Source organism: Piliocolobus tephrosceles, chromosome 3 (assembly GCF_002776525.5).
Source record: "Piliocolobus tephrosceles isolate RC106 chromosome 3, ASM277652v3, whole genome shotgun sequence".
NCBI classification, from domain to species: Eukaryota; Metazoa; Chordata; class Mammalia; order Primates; family Cercopithecidae; genus Piliocolobus; species Piliocolobus tephrosceles.
In genome coordinates, this window is record NC_045436.1 from 36864049 (window position 1) to 36878023 (window position 13975).

Consider the following 13975-nt stretch of genomic DNA (forward strand, 5'->3'; position numbering starts at 1 on the left):
TGAGCAGTGAACAATAGGAGCCTCGCAGAAGCACTGTCCCTAAACAAATACATCAGGCTCAGGCTGGGTGCAGTGGCTCACGCCTGTAATCCCAGCACTTTGGGAGTCCCAGTGAGGGCGGATCACCTGAGGTCAGGAGTTTGAGAGCAGCTTGGCCAACATGGTGAAACCCCGTCTCTACTGAAAAAATACAAAAATTAGCCAGGTGTGGTGGTGCACGACTGTAGTCCCAGCTACTCGGGAGCCTGAGGCAGAAGAATTGCTTGAATCAGGGAGGCGAGGTTGCAGTGAGCCAAGATCGCACCATTATACTCCAGCCTGGGCGATAGAACAAGACTCCATCTCCAAACAAACAAACAAACAAAACAGTCAAACAAACAAAAAAACAAAAAATATATGTATCAGGCTTAGATCACATTTAACATTCTCTGCAAAGAATGGGCATGGAAATACCAACTTCCTTTTACTAACTTGGAGAAAAAAATATGAATGGGAACTGCTGCTTCCACAAATACACCCATGCAAATTTAACCAGCCCTGGGGTGCAGCTGGGAGATGAGATTAGAGGGACTGACTTGAGTCACCTACAAACCTGAAGAAAATCTTCCATCTGCTGACAAAGTTCACCATCCCGCTGGATGTTTTCTTTTAGTGATTTTGTCCTGACAAACAACAAGTGCAGTTCTGCCTCTGTGTTCTCCAGGGATAATCTAAAAGAAGAAAGGGGAGAGTGCGCAGTTGGAACAAGGAAGCCATGTGTCATGTAGGTATATGAAATAAGACTAACTGTTGTTCAACCTTGGAAACAGAAGGGGAGAGCTACTGTGATGATATTTATGATCTATGATATTATGATGATCTAAATACCTACCCCTGTATGTAGATTTTTTGCGTTTCCTCCTGCTTTAAGAGGTGATTTGTTTCTAAAGACATATACTGGTTGAAAGAGAACAGGCTGTAACTGTGCTCTTGACGGTGAGATCATCAAAACCATGGGACCTGCATACCTTTTCATGAACTAGCTCTGAACACCTTTATGCAATAAGCATTACAAACTAAATGCCAGCAGGATTCTGGGATTCATATGCTCTCCATGGGCCACTAAACACAAATATGAAACTCTAACCCACAAGAAGCAAGGCAATATATGTTGATAATTCTAACACTAAAGGTAACGTGAGAGAACAGCAGATTCCATGTTGTTCACCACAGGTGGCCACAGCAAGCTTTCCATATTTTACAGAGAACTAAAACATAGCTAACAAATGTGCAACTTTTTTTTTTTTTTTTTTTTTTTTGAGACAGTCTTCCTTTGTCACTCAGGCTGGATTGCAGTGGCCTGATTTTGGCTCACTGCAACCTCTGCCTCCTGGGTTCAAGCAGTTCTCATGCCTCAGCCTCCAGAGTAGCTGGGATTATAGGTGTGTGCCATCATGCCCAGCTTAATTTTTGTATTTTTAGTAGAGATGGGGTTTCACCATGTTGGCCAGGCTGTTTTAAAACACCTGAGCTCAAGTGATCTGCCCGCCTCGGCCTCCCAAAGTGCTAGGATTACATGTGTGAGCCACCAGGCCCAGCTGATTTTTATTATTATTATTATTTTTTAAAGAGACAGCCTCACTCTGTTGCCCAAGCTGAAGTGCAGTGGCAAGATCATGGCTGCAGTGAGCCCAGTGAGACCTCTGGGTTCAGGTGATTCTCTCACCACAGTCCTTCAAGTAATTGGGATCGCAGGTGTGCACCACCACACCCAGCTAATTTTAAATTTTTTGTAGAGACAGGGTCTTACTATGTTGCCCAGCCTGGTCTCAAACTACCAGTCTCAAGCAATCTTCCTGCCTTGGCCTCCCAAAATGCTGGGATCACAGGCATGAGCCACCATAGCCAGCACTAATTCTGCAAATTAACGGTTGGATTGATTGCAATGCTTTTGTTATATACATCAAATCAAGATAGGCAGAATGTGGGCCTGGCACAGTAGCTCAGGCCTGTAATCCCAGCACTTTGGGAGGGTGGGGGGAGCAGATCACCTAAGGTCAGGAGTTCAAGACTAGCCTAGCCAACATGGCGAAACCCCGTCTCTACTAAAAACAAAAAAATTAGCTGGGCATGGTGGCAGGTGCCTGCAGTCCCAGCTACTTGGGAGGCTGTGGCAGGAGAATCACTTGAACCTGGGAGGCGGAGACTGCAGTGAGCCAAGATTGCAACACTACACTCCAGGCTGGGTAACACAGCGAGGCTCTGTCTCAAAAAAACAAAAGATAGGCAGAATGTGAATGATGGTTCTGTTACCCAGAAAATTGAGTAGGCGAAACCTAAAACGCATGTGAAATTCATAAATTAGGACGCATTCATGCTTCCACTGGCAATTCAAATTTTTCTTCGTGCAACAAAGTTTTCCACCTTCACTGGTCGCCGGCACATATCTGAGACCTGTTTGTACTTCACAAGTGTATTTCACCTTCCATTTCAAATAAACAAGCTTGCTGAATAGGATTTTTCTAAGACAATATCTAGCTCCAATCCAGCTCTGACCAGAAATGCCATTTCAAAAATGTAATGCTAATTTCTATCTATATATCTCTTAGGAATATTTTTATACTAATTAGAGTAAAAATGTTCCCACATAAATTTCTTTCAGTAATTCAGAACCAGAAAAGTTCCTATCTTATAAGATGTCCACTCTTTTTGGAGAATAATCTAGAGATCTATAAACATGAATTTTGAACTGTTTACACCTTTGAACTGATAATCCCATTTTGGGAAAGATATGTAATCTGTGGTTAGATGGTCATAGAATCAGTAACTTTGAGGTACAGACCAGTGGCAGGGCTGTGAACTATGGTTCATTTATTTATATGCATATGGTTCACAGATGTCATAGCTGGATACACTCACTCAAATAATAAGTATATGCTAGGAACTGGGTTGACACATGAAGCGGTGGCTGAACCCGCTCATGAGAACCAACTGCGGGTGTCTCTTCTGAATTTGTATTCAGTAACATATGACAGCAGCTTGACATCAGCCATGGTGACAGTATTTACAACACAGAAATCAGCAAATGCTACAAATCAGGACTTTTTTCTCCAACAGCTGGTTATTGAACATTTACCGTGGGATGCGTGGATATAATATAAATTTAAAAACACATATACAAAAGTCAAAATAGTATATACACACAGAGTCTAGCCACATTAAGTTACATATCTATATTAGGATCAGAAGCAAATTAGAGTGATGTAATTAGAGCCTTATGTTTGGCAGATACTTTCTCTGTATGTGCCTTTCTCTGTGAGTGACTAATTTAAAGTAAAATCGTTTCACAGTTCTTGGTACGGTTCCAAACTCTTTTAATGCAAAGGAAAATAAATGTACCATGTTAGATTCTACAAGGAAACAGTGAAATGTGGCCATGAAAGGTTGATTGATATATACCAACTCCCAAGGAAATAGGCGGTGTTGTTTAAGCTCTGTCTCTTGGGTGTGGAGGGATTTGAAATTCTTAATCCATATTTTTAATACTGATGATATTCATTAGAATAGACTGAAATAGTTTCTTTAGTTTACAAACAAAGATTTTTCAAAACCCCCAAATTCCAAAGGTGCACACACATCTGTGTTAAGCAAATGAAGGACAGTCTGAAAGTTCAATGAAACAAAACCTTTTAGAATTCAAACTGGAATCTAAAAGATTTAACTATTTATCGGTTTTCATAAAAAGGTAAAGAATCTTGAATTCTCACAATTCACTTGCTCACCTAGCAGTCTTCTGAACGTGATCCAGTTTTTCTGAGAAGTTTAGAAGAATGGTATCTTTCTTTTGGGCTTCCTGGAACAAAAGCAGAATTTTCTCTCACTGTATTGATAAAGCTGGAAGGAAATAATTTTCTTAGGGCTTAAAGGAATCTTAAAATCACTGCTGCTGTTTTTAAACTTGACACATTCAAAGCATTTCACTGAGACATGAACTCTGATACTCTTAGTAAGATTCGCTAGAACTCTCCTACTCTCAAGATACATTCAACTTGCCAAAGCAACTGATCTTGACACAAAATACAATTAATGAGCATTTGGCTGCAGCTTAGCAGGGCCCCTTGTTTCTGAAAGAATCCAACATATCCTGCTTAAATACCACCCAGACCTGTGAGCATGCCTTTCAATGAACGAGATACCTTCAGCTGTTAAACCAGTTTGCAAACAGAGTTTAATCGGAAGGTACAGGAGCCATGGCAGTGTTTGGATTCTTCACCTGTTCAGAAGGTGAGAGGAAAGCAGGTAGGAAGGAAGCAATGACTGACCCAGGAGGCCTCCCCACATGGACAGAGACCAAATCACCCAGAGGGCCTGGACACTTGTATTCAAGAGAGCTTTGCCCGAATACTATCCATAACGCATGCTGGGCAAGGAACACATTTTCTTCTTTTGATGCCTGAAAATTAACCTTTCAATCAAGTCCCAAGTTAAACATGGCCCTTTTTCTTCTGAAGAATATAGTAATAATAGTGTGTATGGTTATTTATGGAGAGCTCACCATAGGCCAAACATTGAGATAAGCACTTTATGGAGTCAGCTCCTTCAGCACTCTCAATTACCTAGTTTTGGGGTAAGTTACCACTACTCTCACCATTAGATGAAGAAATTGAGGGTCTTCAGGTTTAAGCAACTTTCCTGAGGAAGTACAGCTAGCAAAGGACAGTCAAAATCTCCCAGTCTTGTCCTGTTCTGAAGCTCACATTCAAAACAAGACAGCACCATGGCTTCCTCCCCAGGTTAAAGCTACGACTATGGCACTGATGTCAAAACAACTGAGTGATTCAATGGAGGAAAAGAAAATCAGTTCGATTAGTTGAGATCATTTCAAAACAGAGATAACTGTCCTTGATTTTCCACTTTGTACCTCACTCTTTTGGTGTTATAGAGACCCAGTCAAAAAAAAAAAAAAAAGCAATGGAGAGAGTCAGATCCCAAACCCTGTGCTAGCAGCATGGCACTCAAATGCATGGTTCACAGAGAAAGACAGAGGTGATCTTTCTACACATAACTGGTCACAAATCTAGTCAATTCCATATCAGAAATATTTCAATCCTCCAACCTCTCCATTCTCTGTCCCTATGACCAGTACTCTCCCTCAACGCTCACCAATTACAGCCAACTTCTGCAGAGGTATATTCCTATTTCTAGTTCTTTCTCTACTCTAACCCAGCCTCCATAGTGCCTTATTTGCCTAAAAACAAAAACAAAAGAGCTCCAGTCTATTACACTATGCACAAACTCCTGTTGGTTACCCACTGCTAAAGCATGAAATCCAAATTCCCCACCTTTGACACTTAGATCCTTCATAGCTGGCTTCACCAGCCTCTGTGCTTCACTGTCCCATTTGCCTTCATCCTATAGCCCTGGGTGCAGTACAACTCAGGAATCTGCTAATGGTGCTTCTGCGAACAGAACTGTCTTGGAACTTGCCATGTCCTTTCCTGACCCTGCTTGACGCCATCTTATGCCTGGGAAAAATTTCACTGCCTCCAAGGGGTATTCATATGCGTTCTCTAAGTCCTAATCATTTCCACATACCTGTGCAACAAAGTGCAGGAGATTCATCCCAGGTTTGTTTGCTTTTGTGTCTGCCAATTTGAGCAAAGAAGACAGTTTAAATCCTACTGCATTGCCGGCATACCCTCCCTAAAGAAGACAAATCAAAAAGAAAAAATTATGTATATATATTTTATATACATATATATATACACACACACACACAGACCAAAACCTTTAGATAGATAAATAAGCTTGAAAACATAACATTACAATCGTTTTGGATTTTACTTACTGCATTCATGATATTCCCAGCCTGGAGCACCAAGTGTAATATAGAATGTAGCTCTTCACATGACATCAGTTCTATCAAAAAGAACACATCACAGCATCTTAGAGAAGCCTTCAGCTTCAAGTGCACAAAAGAGAACTACCACGTCCAAATTCAAGTGTGTCTGAAGCAAGCTGTGACCTTAAACTGTATATAAAACTGAACAAACAAAGCAATACATTCTATGGGATACCTAACACATCATTTGCTACCGGCAATCCATGTCATAGTGTTTACTTGGAAATCAAATAGGTATGATAGTTAAATAGCACAAAATAGTTCAATAATAAAAATTTTCAATTAGTGAGAAATGCAAAAGCCAAATGCAAAGCAGTATCCCGTGATATAGGAGTTAACTTCCCTCTCAGCAGTTATTTAATTTTTCCTTGTATATCCACTACTCTTTGAGTACGCAGTCTCTTTGAGACTGCATTTATGGAATATGAAAACAGCAAGCAACGTTTTGCTTAGTCAATGAGTTATGAAGAGATAAAAAAATAAACAAGCTGGAATAACATGTAAATAACTTGCAGAGCATAAACCGCGAGGGCCCAGGCATCCAGGGAATCTTTTCATTTTATTCAAAGCCACACATTTCATTTGGATTGGCTGAAAGCTTTAGAAAGAAACTTATCATTGAAATATATTGGCAAACTAGTTCTTTATTAACACCAAATCCTTTGTACACCCATGCAAAGAAACAAAATTAAAAATTTTTAATACATTTAGAAAGGTAAAAAGAAAACTTGATTATTAAAATTACACTATCAATAAATAATAAAACATCACTGACATTGTAAATTAATAATCTCCATTAAGTCTGATAATACTTTCAAAAAATTACAGTTGGATCACTGCCTATGTTGTGTTATCTAAGAAGGCCAGTTTCTGAAGGGTGACCAGATAAGAAATGTTTCTCCCATGCCCACAAGTTTGCATTGCTCAATATAAAAACATATTCTTCCAGAACAAACCTTCCAAAGTTGCTGCAATAGTGTTAGTATGGAAAAAAAATGTTAAAGGCCTCTACATTGAAATTTTTAAAAATCTTTTTCCTTCTTAGTCTCCTCTCTAAAATGAAGAAAATATGATGGACCAAAGAGAAAAATTTTATCTCAAAACAGGTCAGAGCAAGTAAACAGGAAAACCAAATAGGAATAAACAATTCTACAACAATAACTAGAAATACAGAAATGACCAAAAGGAAATCAGGCTGGCAGTGACGCATGCTAAAAAGTGTGAGTGTCAGGAAGGGCCAGAGAATATAGGGAGCTGAGAAGAAACCAGCTGCAACTCCACCGGGATTCTCAGTGCCAAGATGCCAGAAACCAAAGCTCCTACCCCTACGGAAGGAGGTGGCAGGGCAGCTCTGAGAAGAGGCTGTCCAAGCTGGGCAGGCAAGAATTTAAAGAGTTGTCAAATAAATGAAAACGGCCTATCTGCTCCTCTCAAATTTAAATAGCTCAGCAGAAGTTGGAGTATGGAGGAGTGGGAGACGACACCACAGAAGAGAAACGTCAGGAACCCTGGCAGAAGAGTCACACGGTTGACCCCAGGAAAGGAGGTCTGCTTCTGGAAAGGCTGGGTCCCAGCCACCAACGGAGGCCATGATAGGGAGGAGAGAGGCAGCTGGGCCAGGGCTTTGTGTACGTGCATTGCCCACACCACATACCAACATACACAGAGAAAGCTCATCCAGGAGAGGAACAAGAGCAAGCGGTAACCAGCAAGGTTGACTCTGAAGCCTGAGATGAAAGCAACTCCCTTCCGTGGGAGGGTAATATGCAAATTAACATTCATTACAGGGGAAAAATGTCAATGGAAATAAACCTTAAGTGTATCCCTAGTAACATCTCATTTCCCTTTTAAGGGTATATCAGAAATTCAGGACTTTCCATGTCCAATTTCATTTGGCTTTTTAAAAAAAATGTTATCAAAATTAATAAAAACAAATTCTGTGAAGGATCACATGTTGACTCACCTTTTATAGCAGTTCTTAAAACTGTGATATCTGTATATAGAGAAGAGCAAGAAGGTAGAAATTCCTTCTTTAGCACCATGGCTTCAATCCGAAGTGAATAGCTGAAAAATAAAAAAGTAAAACTGTAGAATTTGATGTCATTAGTTTAAAAATCTTACTGTGCGAAGACTAACGACCAGCGGCTGTATCCTTACTTTGGCACCTGAATTAAGCCGTACAGAAAGGAATCTGCCAGAGACAGCTTGGACACGTCGCCACTAAACGCTTTTAACTTCTTTACCTAAAAGACAAATGGAAAGGGCGGGTAGATAAAATCACTTAAATTAAAGTTTAAGATTAATTTTAAAGATTAAAATTTAAGATTATTTAAATTTCATCTTTGAATTCTTCTAAAAAAAATAGGATTTTAGTGCTAAATTCAAATTAATTTCAAAAAGACAAAAAAGGAAATCCTCCCATCTGCTATTTGGTTTTTTTAAAAGAAAAATACAAACTCACAAATTTGAAAGCAAAGAATTAGTGTCACTTATGTAGCTACAGATATATAGTCTTGCGTAAACAGGAGAGCTGGAGCCAGCAGAATCCTCAGGAAGGTTACAAAAGGGAGGGACTAAAAAGGAATCAGTTCTAAGGATGAAAATTTTCTGTAAGCAATAATCTGGAAATGAGATCACTGGGAGAAGAAATAAAAGACTGTAGAGTCATTATAATATGGTCCTTTAAGTCATAAACGGAAAAAAAAATCTTATTTTGAGTATTTCGTATATAAAATACTTAGACTAAGATCTAACACAGATTTTCTTTCTGTGGCCAAATCCCACTTCATATATAATAGCTTTAAAGGAAGAGACTACTGTATCTTCACGTGAGTACATATCTGCTCTTCAGCAAGAAGACAAAAAGGAAAATTGCTTCAACAATGGGAAGATCAATGTTAAGACTGCCCCCAGGGACCCTGGCAGAAGAGTCGTACTGTCCATGCCTGGAAAGGAGGTCAGCTTCTGGAAAAGCAGGGTTCCAGCCTGAAAAGACCAGGCAATAAAATAGTATGTACAGGATGCCATTTCTGTAATTTTTTTAAAGAGGTATCTATTAACCTCCAACCCTCCCATACACACACCTACATACACAGGAAAAACATGAAAAGGCCCCACATCTCCAGGTAGTGACTCATGCCTGTAATCTCAGCTCTTTGGGAGGCCAAGGCAGAAGGATCACTTGAGGCCAGGAGTTCAAGACTAGTCTGGACAACATAGGGAAACTCCTCCCCCAAAAAGCCCCACATACACTAGGTGATAGGATTCCAGTTGTCTGCTATTTTCTTCTGTTGCTCATTTTTATTTTCTAAGATATCTACAATGAACATGATTGCTCTTTAAAAAATAAACTAAACTAAGTTTTTAAACACACGAACAATTATTCCTTCAACCGTAATACAGGAAAAAGAGAAGAGTTCTGACAACAGGTATATAGCCAAATAGCAAGTAGGTGAGAGTGGAGATGAAAGGAAAGTTTTCAAACAACATTAGATCATAAATCATGCCTTCCCCACACAGAACACTGGGCCTTTCCCATGGCAAAACTACTTCTAAGTCCACTGTTAATAGAGAGTCATCCAACAAAATTCTTTATGGTAAGTAGTACCTTAATACCGTACAGCCTATCTTTGCAGCTAACTGTTGCCAGTAAGTAGCTAACACTTCGTGTTACTTTTTATAAAGCTTATTCCCTTCCACCCCCTTGGTTATGATTAATAACATGATTTTAAGTTCCCTGCAAAATAGGAAATGACAGTTCAAAAATATAAAGAAAGGAGTATTTGCAAAGATCCACAAACTGAAACAGCTACCTCAATTATTTGAAAATATAAAATGTAACACTTTGAGTTCACACCCTAGTATTAATTCTGACTCTTAAGACTATTTTCTTTATTTAGGACAGAAAATAGCCATTTATATAATTGCATTTCCCTTACTGGTAGAGCCTCAAAGCGAATTGACCATTTTTAGCCTTATTAAATTTAAGGGCACACGGCACTTCTGGTTTAGCTAAGCCCGAATCAGTCCCTGGCTTCTGCACTAAGAAACCTATATGGTGAATTCTAACCCCTTCAGAACTAGAGTTTAACAATTCACTATATATGGGCAGGGGCAGAGGGAGGTTGTATAAGACCATATATGTAGCATGTGTGAAGCCTCTGAAAATCACAGCATGGTTTTCAGTCTAAAGTGTAAGAACAGGTCATGCTAAGTAAACTTGGTAAATGTTTCTATTAAACATGTGCTAAACTGTAACTAAGCAATGATTAATCTCCTTCGCTTACGTAAAAAGCTAAAAAAACTTTATGGACTTTAAGAGAAGGGTGATGGAAAGACCGTATTTAATTTAAATGCCATGTATACAGTTCTTTGTTCAATTTCAAAATGAGATTTATGTTCTTTAAGAGGGATTACTGTATCTTCACAGTGGCAGGGAAGTAAAAAAGAAAGGTGAACAGACCCTACAATTATTATGCATTCTCATTACCAAAAAAACATTTATTAAACATGGTTAGGCATAATTTTGTGGGCTGAGCCAAGAGACACTCATTATGGCCCTGGTTATGCCCAGTTGCTGTCGTAACAGTGAGAGCAGGCGCCTTGAGACTCTCACACTCCAAAGGGCATGCCTCCTTCATCCTATCTAATTCCAGTCACATGGCTTGAAATGGCAGGATTTCCAACAAACATACCCACCCAACAGAAGACCCACGAGCTTCCTGTCATTCCCCTCCCAGCAGCCGAGTCAACGAAGAAGGTGGGAAAGATACTACACATGTCCAGCAGAGGCAACTCAAGTTGCTTCAGGAGAACAGAAAGTTTCTACTATGTCTAGCACCAGCCTACAACAGAGGAAGGGCTGGTCAGGTGCAGTGGGGGGTTCCCTGGCTTGGGAACTCTGTGCTGGACAAGAACACCCTCCCAGAGTTTCATTTCTGGGCCCACCTTCTTCCTCTGCAAGTGTGAACCGCACACTAGAGGAAAGATGAACAAACGTGCCAGATAAAAGATTTGTGGTAGAGGGCAGAGAAATTCTCAACAACAAATTAACCTTGGCTTTGGTTGGCTTGTCAGCCGAGAAGGCGGGAGAAAAGGGCTGTTTCCGTTTGTATCTTTCAGCATGCTGATAAGATTACAGTATTATTCAAGTGACACTTATTCACACCAGTACTTTGTGATAGCAGCGGTGATGAAAAGGCTGGCAGGCCAGTAGTGCGAGGTGGGGTTTTGACAACCTTTGCCCTTCCTTCCTCCAAGGCAGGCAGTGGAGTGCAGCAGAAAGAACCACACTGGGCTCAGCGGAATCAGGGCTCAAGTCCACCCCACTGCTGTATCACCCAGCAATCATGTGATACCAGACAAGGTATAACTAACCTGTGTGGGCCTCAGTTTCTCATTTGTAAAACAAGGAGCGTCTTATAAGATTGCCGCAAGGATTAAATGAAAAATACACAAAAGAATCAGAGCTATGATTGATTTTTTATGTGCCAGGCACTAGGCTAAGCACTTTCAAAACATTATCTCATCTCACTTCATTCTGCCCTGTCCAGTCAGTGCCCAGTACACGGGGGCACTCAATAAAGGTTCAGTCCTTAACTGCGCTAAAAATGGGCACAGAATGTTACACATAGGCTGAGAGCCACGTGGTTATGTGTCCACTTACGAATTTATTAGCATATTTCTGCCACATTCCTAAACCTCTATTACTTGGCCCTGCCTCCTCCTTGGCCTCTTCCACAACCTCCATCCAGAGACCCAAAGACTCCAGGGTTGGCCCTGGGTCTGAGTGGTGCCAGGGGACACAAAAACAGTTTGTCCTTATAGTGGGCAGCAGTCAGGGAGCGGCTTCAGCTTTCCCCAGACCCCCTCCCACAGCACAGATACCCCAGAGGATTTAGAAAGGGGCTCCCGCCGGCTCTGGGGACTGTCAGGGTGTTCCTGCTGAAGGAAACTCCCAGTTGAGTTTGGAGGGTGTGGTGAGCTGAAGCCCAGAGTCAGTAATGTAAACAAGGAGGCGAAGTGTGACCAAGCGTGCCAGATATTCAGACTGAGGATGGCCCTGCAGCAGGAGGCTGCGGGGAGAAACAGCTGCTGCTTGGTTCAGTGGCTGGGAAGGCATTTCAGGGTTCCAGGCCAATACTTTCATTTCGGCAGGACCCCGTCTCCCGGGTTAGCTAACTGGGGGTGACAGAGTCTCGGTGATTCAAGGCAGCGCCTGGATGGGTTTTCATCACCTTGCCCTCAACAGTCTTCCTTTTGAATTATATCCCCCACACAACCCAAAGATACAAAGTTCTTTTAAATACGAGGTTTGACAGCTTACTTGCTTCTTTGAAAAATCACTTTGCATTTTCTAATCACCTTTGAATTTTAAATGAGACATGAAGATATTAAGAAAATTATATTCAGTTTCCCACCTCACCGCTGCATGAAGCTGAGCTGGCAGCCTCCCTCGTGCCTAATTTTGATTTAGTTAGCAATTTAAAGCTTTTCAGAGCACTTTCACATGCGCTGTCAAATCTGATCCTCACTTAACAACACAATGAGGTCAGTTAGGACTAGGCCCGCAGAGAGGTCCGAAAGGAGCCTTGAAAACAGCCCAAGCAGGAATAAGGTTTGAAGAGCAAGTACATCGTTTTAAAACTCAAATTAATTAAAAACTATCTATCCTAACAAAGATTTTGGAACTCCTATTCCTCACAGAAAGGATTAAGTACTGTTCAGTATGTACAATCCAGGGTAAGTTATGATTTAATGTACCTTTCCTTTAAGACTTCAAGACTCTACTACTAACATTAATAACTGCCACTAATTAATCTTGGCTTGGGTTAATTACACTTAATGTGCAAAGAGAAAACTTGAGGGAGAGAGAGCACCCAGGTTAATAGGAACACCTAGATATAACTACATCTCTAGTTACTCACTAAGATCCTAAATTTGGCATTGTGAGTTTAACACTAATCAATGTAAAAGAAAAAATACCATTATATCTCTCTTGTTATTAATGACACTAAAGTAAAGCTACATAAATTACGTCTGGGAAGAAGAGTGGGAAAGGGGAGGGAGAAGTCAGAAGTGCCTGTGAAAAGGATAACATATTAAAAAGTCACCCTTACATTTTACTTATAAAAGTTGGCCAGGTGCAGTGGCTCATGCCTGTAATCCCAACACTTTGGGAGGCCAAGGTGGGTGAATCACTTGAGGTCAAGAGTTCAAGACCAGCCTAAACAACATGGTGAAATCCCATCTCTAACAAAAGTTAGGCGGGGTGTGGTGGCATGCACCTGTAATCCCAGCTACTTCAGAAGCTGAGGCAGGAGAATCGCTTGAATCCGGGAGGTGGAGGTTGCAGTGAGCCGAGATCACTGCACTCTAGCCTGGGCGACAGAGCAAGACTGTCTCAAAAAAAAAAAGTCATCCATTACTTTTACTTATAAAGTAAAAAACTTTGTTAAGAGTCTATATTATTTAGGTATTTATAAGCATAGGTATTTGTGTAATTTCTTACTGAAATTTTTCAAGGAATTTTTTCCTTAGAAATAAAGGACAATATGAAAATTTTGGAAGGTTTTATACAACTGTTTTTCTGTTTTTTTTTCTATCAAGCTTCTAACCATTCAACAATGCAGTTCATTCATTCAATCCAAACAAAATAAATAACTTTATACAATGGTAGTATGTATTACTATCACAACAATTTCTGCCTTTGAGTTAATTATATAGACAACATTTTATTAACAGTTTACCTACCTCTCCAAAATTTTAGAGCATCTTTATTCAAAAATGATTGTTTTCATCTTATTTTTAAAAAGTATATGGATTATAAAATAACCTAGGTTTATACTATGCAAAGGTCATCTTTAGATGATAGAAAAGGAATCCTTTTCTTTTTTTGAGACGGAGTCTCGCTCTGTCGCCCAGGCTGGCGTGCAGTGGCAGGATCTCAGCTCACTGCAAGCTCCGCCTCCCGGGTTTACACCATTCTCCTGCCTCAGCCTCCCGACTAGCTGGGACTACAGACGCCCGCCACCTCGCCTGGCTAGTTTTTTGTATTTTTTTTTTTTTTAGTAGAGACAGGGTTTCACCGTGTTA

The 13975-nt window shown here is 40.4% G+C and overlaps 1 protein-coding gene across 2 annotated transcripts in view; it reads right to left on the reverse strand.

Annotated features, from left to right (window-relative positions):
* Positions 1 to 13975, reverse strand: part of FHDC1 (FH2 domain containing 1) — a 41044-nt gene that overhangs the window by 8472 nt on the left and 18597 nt on the right. For both annotated transcript variants that reach the window (XM_023227747.3, XM_031935311.1), the window contains exons 5-10: positions 8039 to 8124; positions 7845 to 7945; positions 5828 to 5898; positions 5575 to 5682; positions 3762 to 3832; positions 593 to 710 (exon numbers count right to left, since the gene is read on the reverse strand). In XM_023227747.3, the coding sequence (XP_023083515.1) occupies positions 593 to 710; positions 3762 to 3832; positions 5575 to 5682; positions 5828 to 5898; positions 7845 to 7945; positions 8039 to 8124 (555 nt within the window). The remainder of the gene's footprint in view (positions 1 to 592; positions 711 to 3761; positions 3833 to 5574; positions 5683 to 5827; positions 5899 to 7844; positions 7946 to 8038; positions 8125 to 13975) is intronic.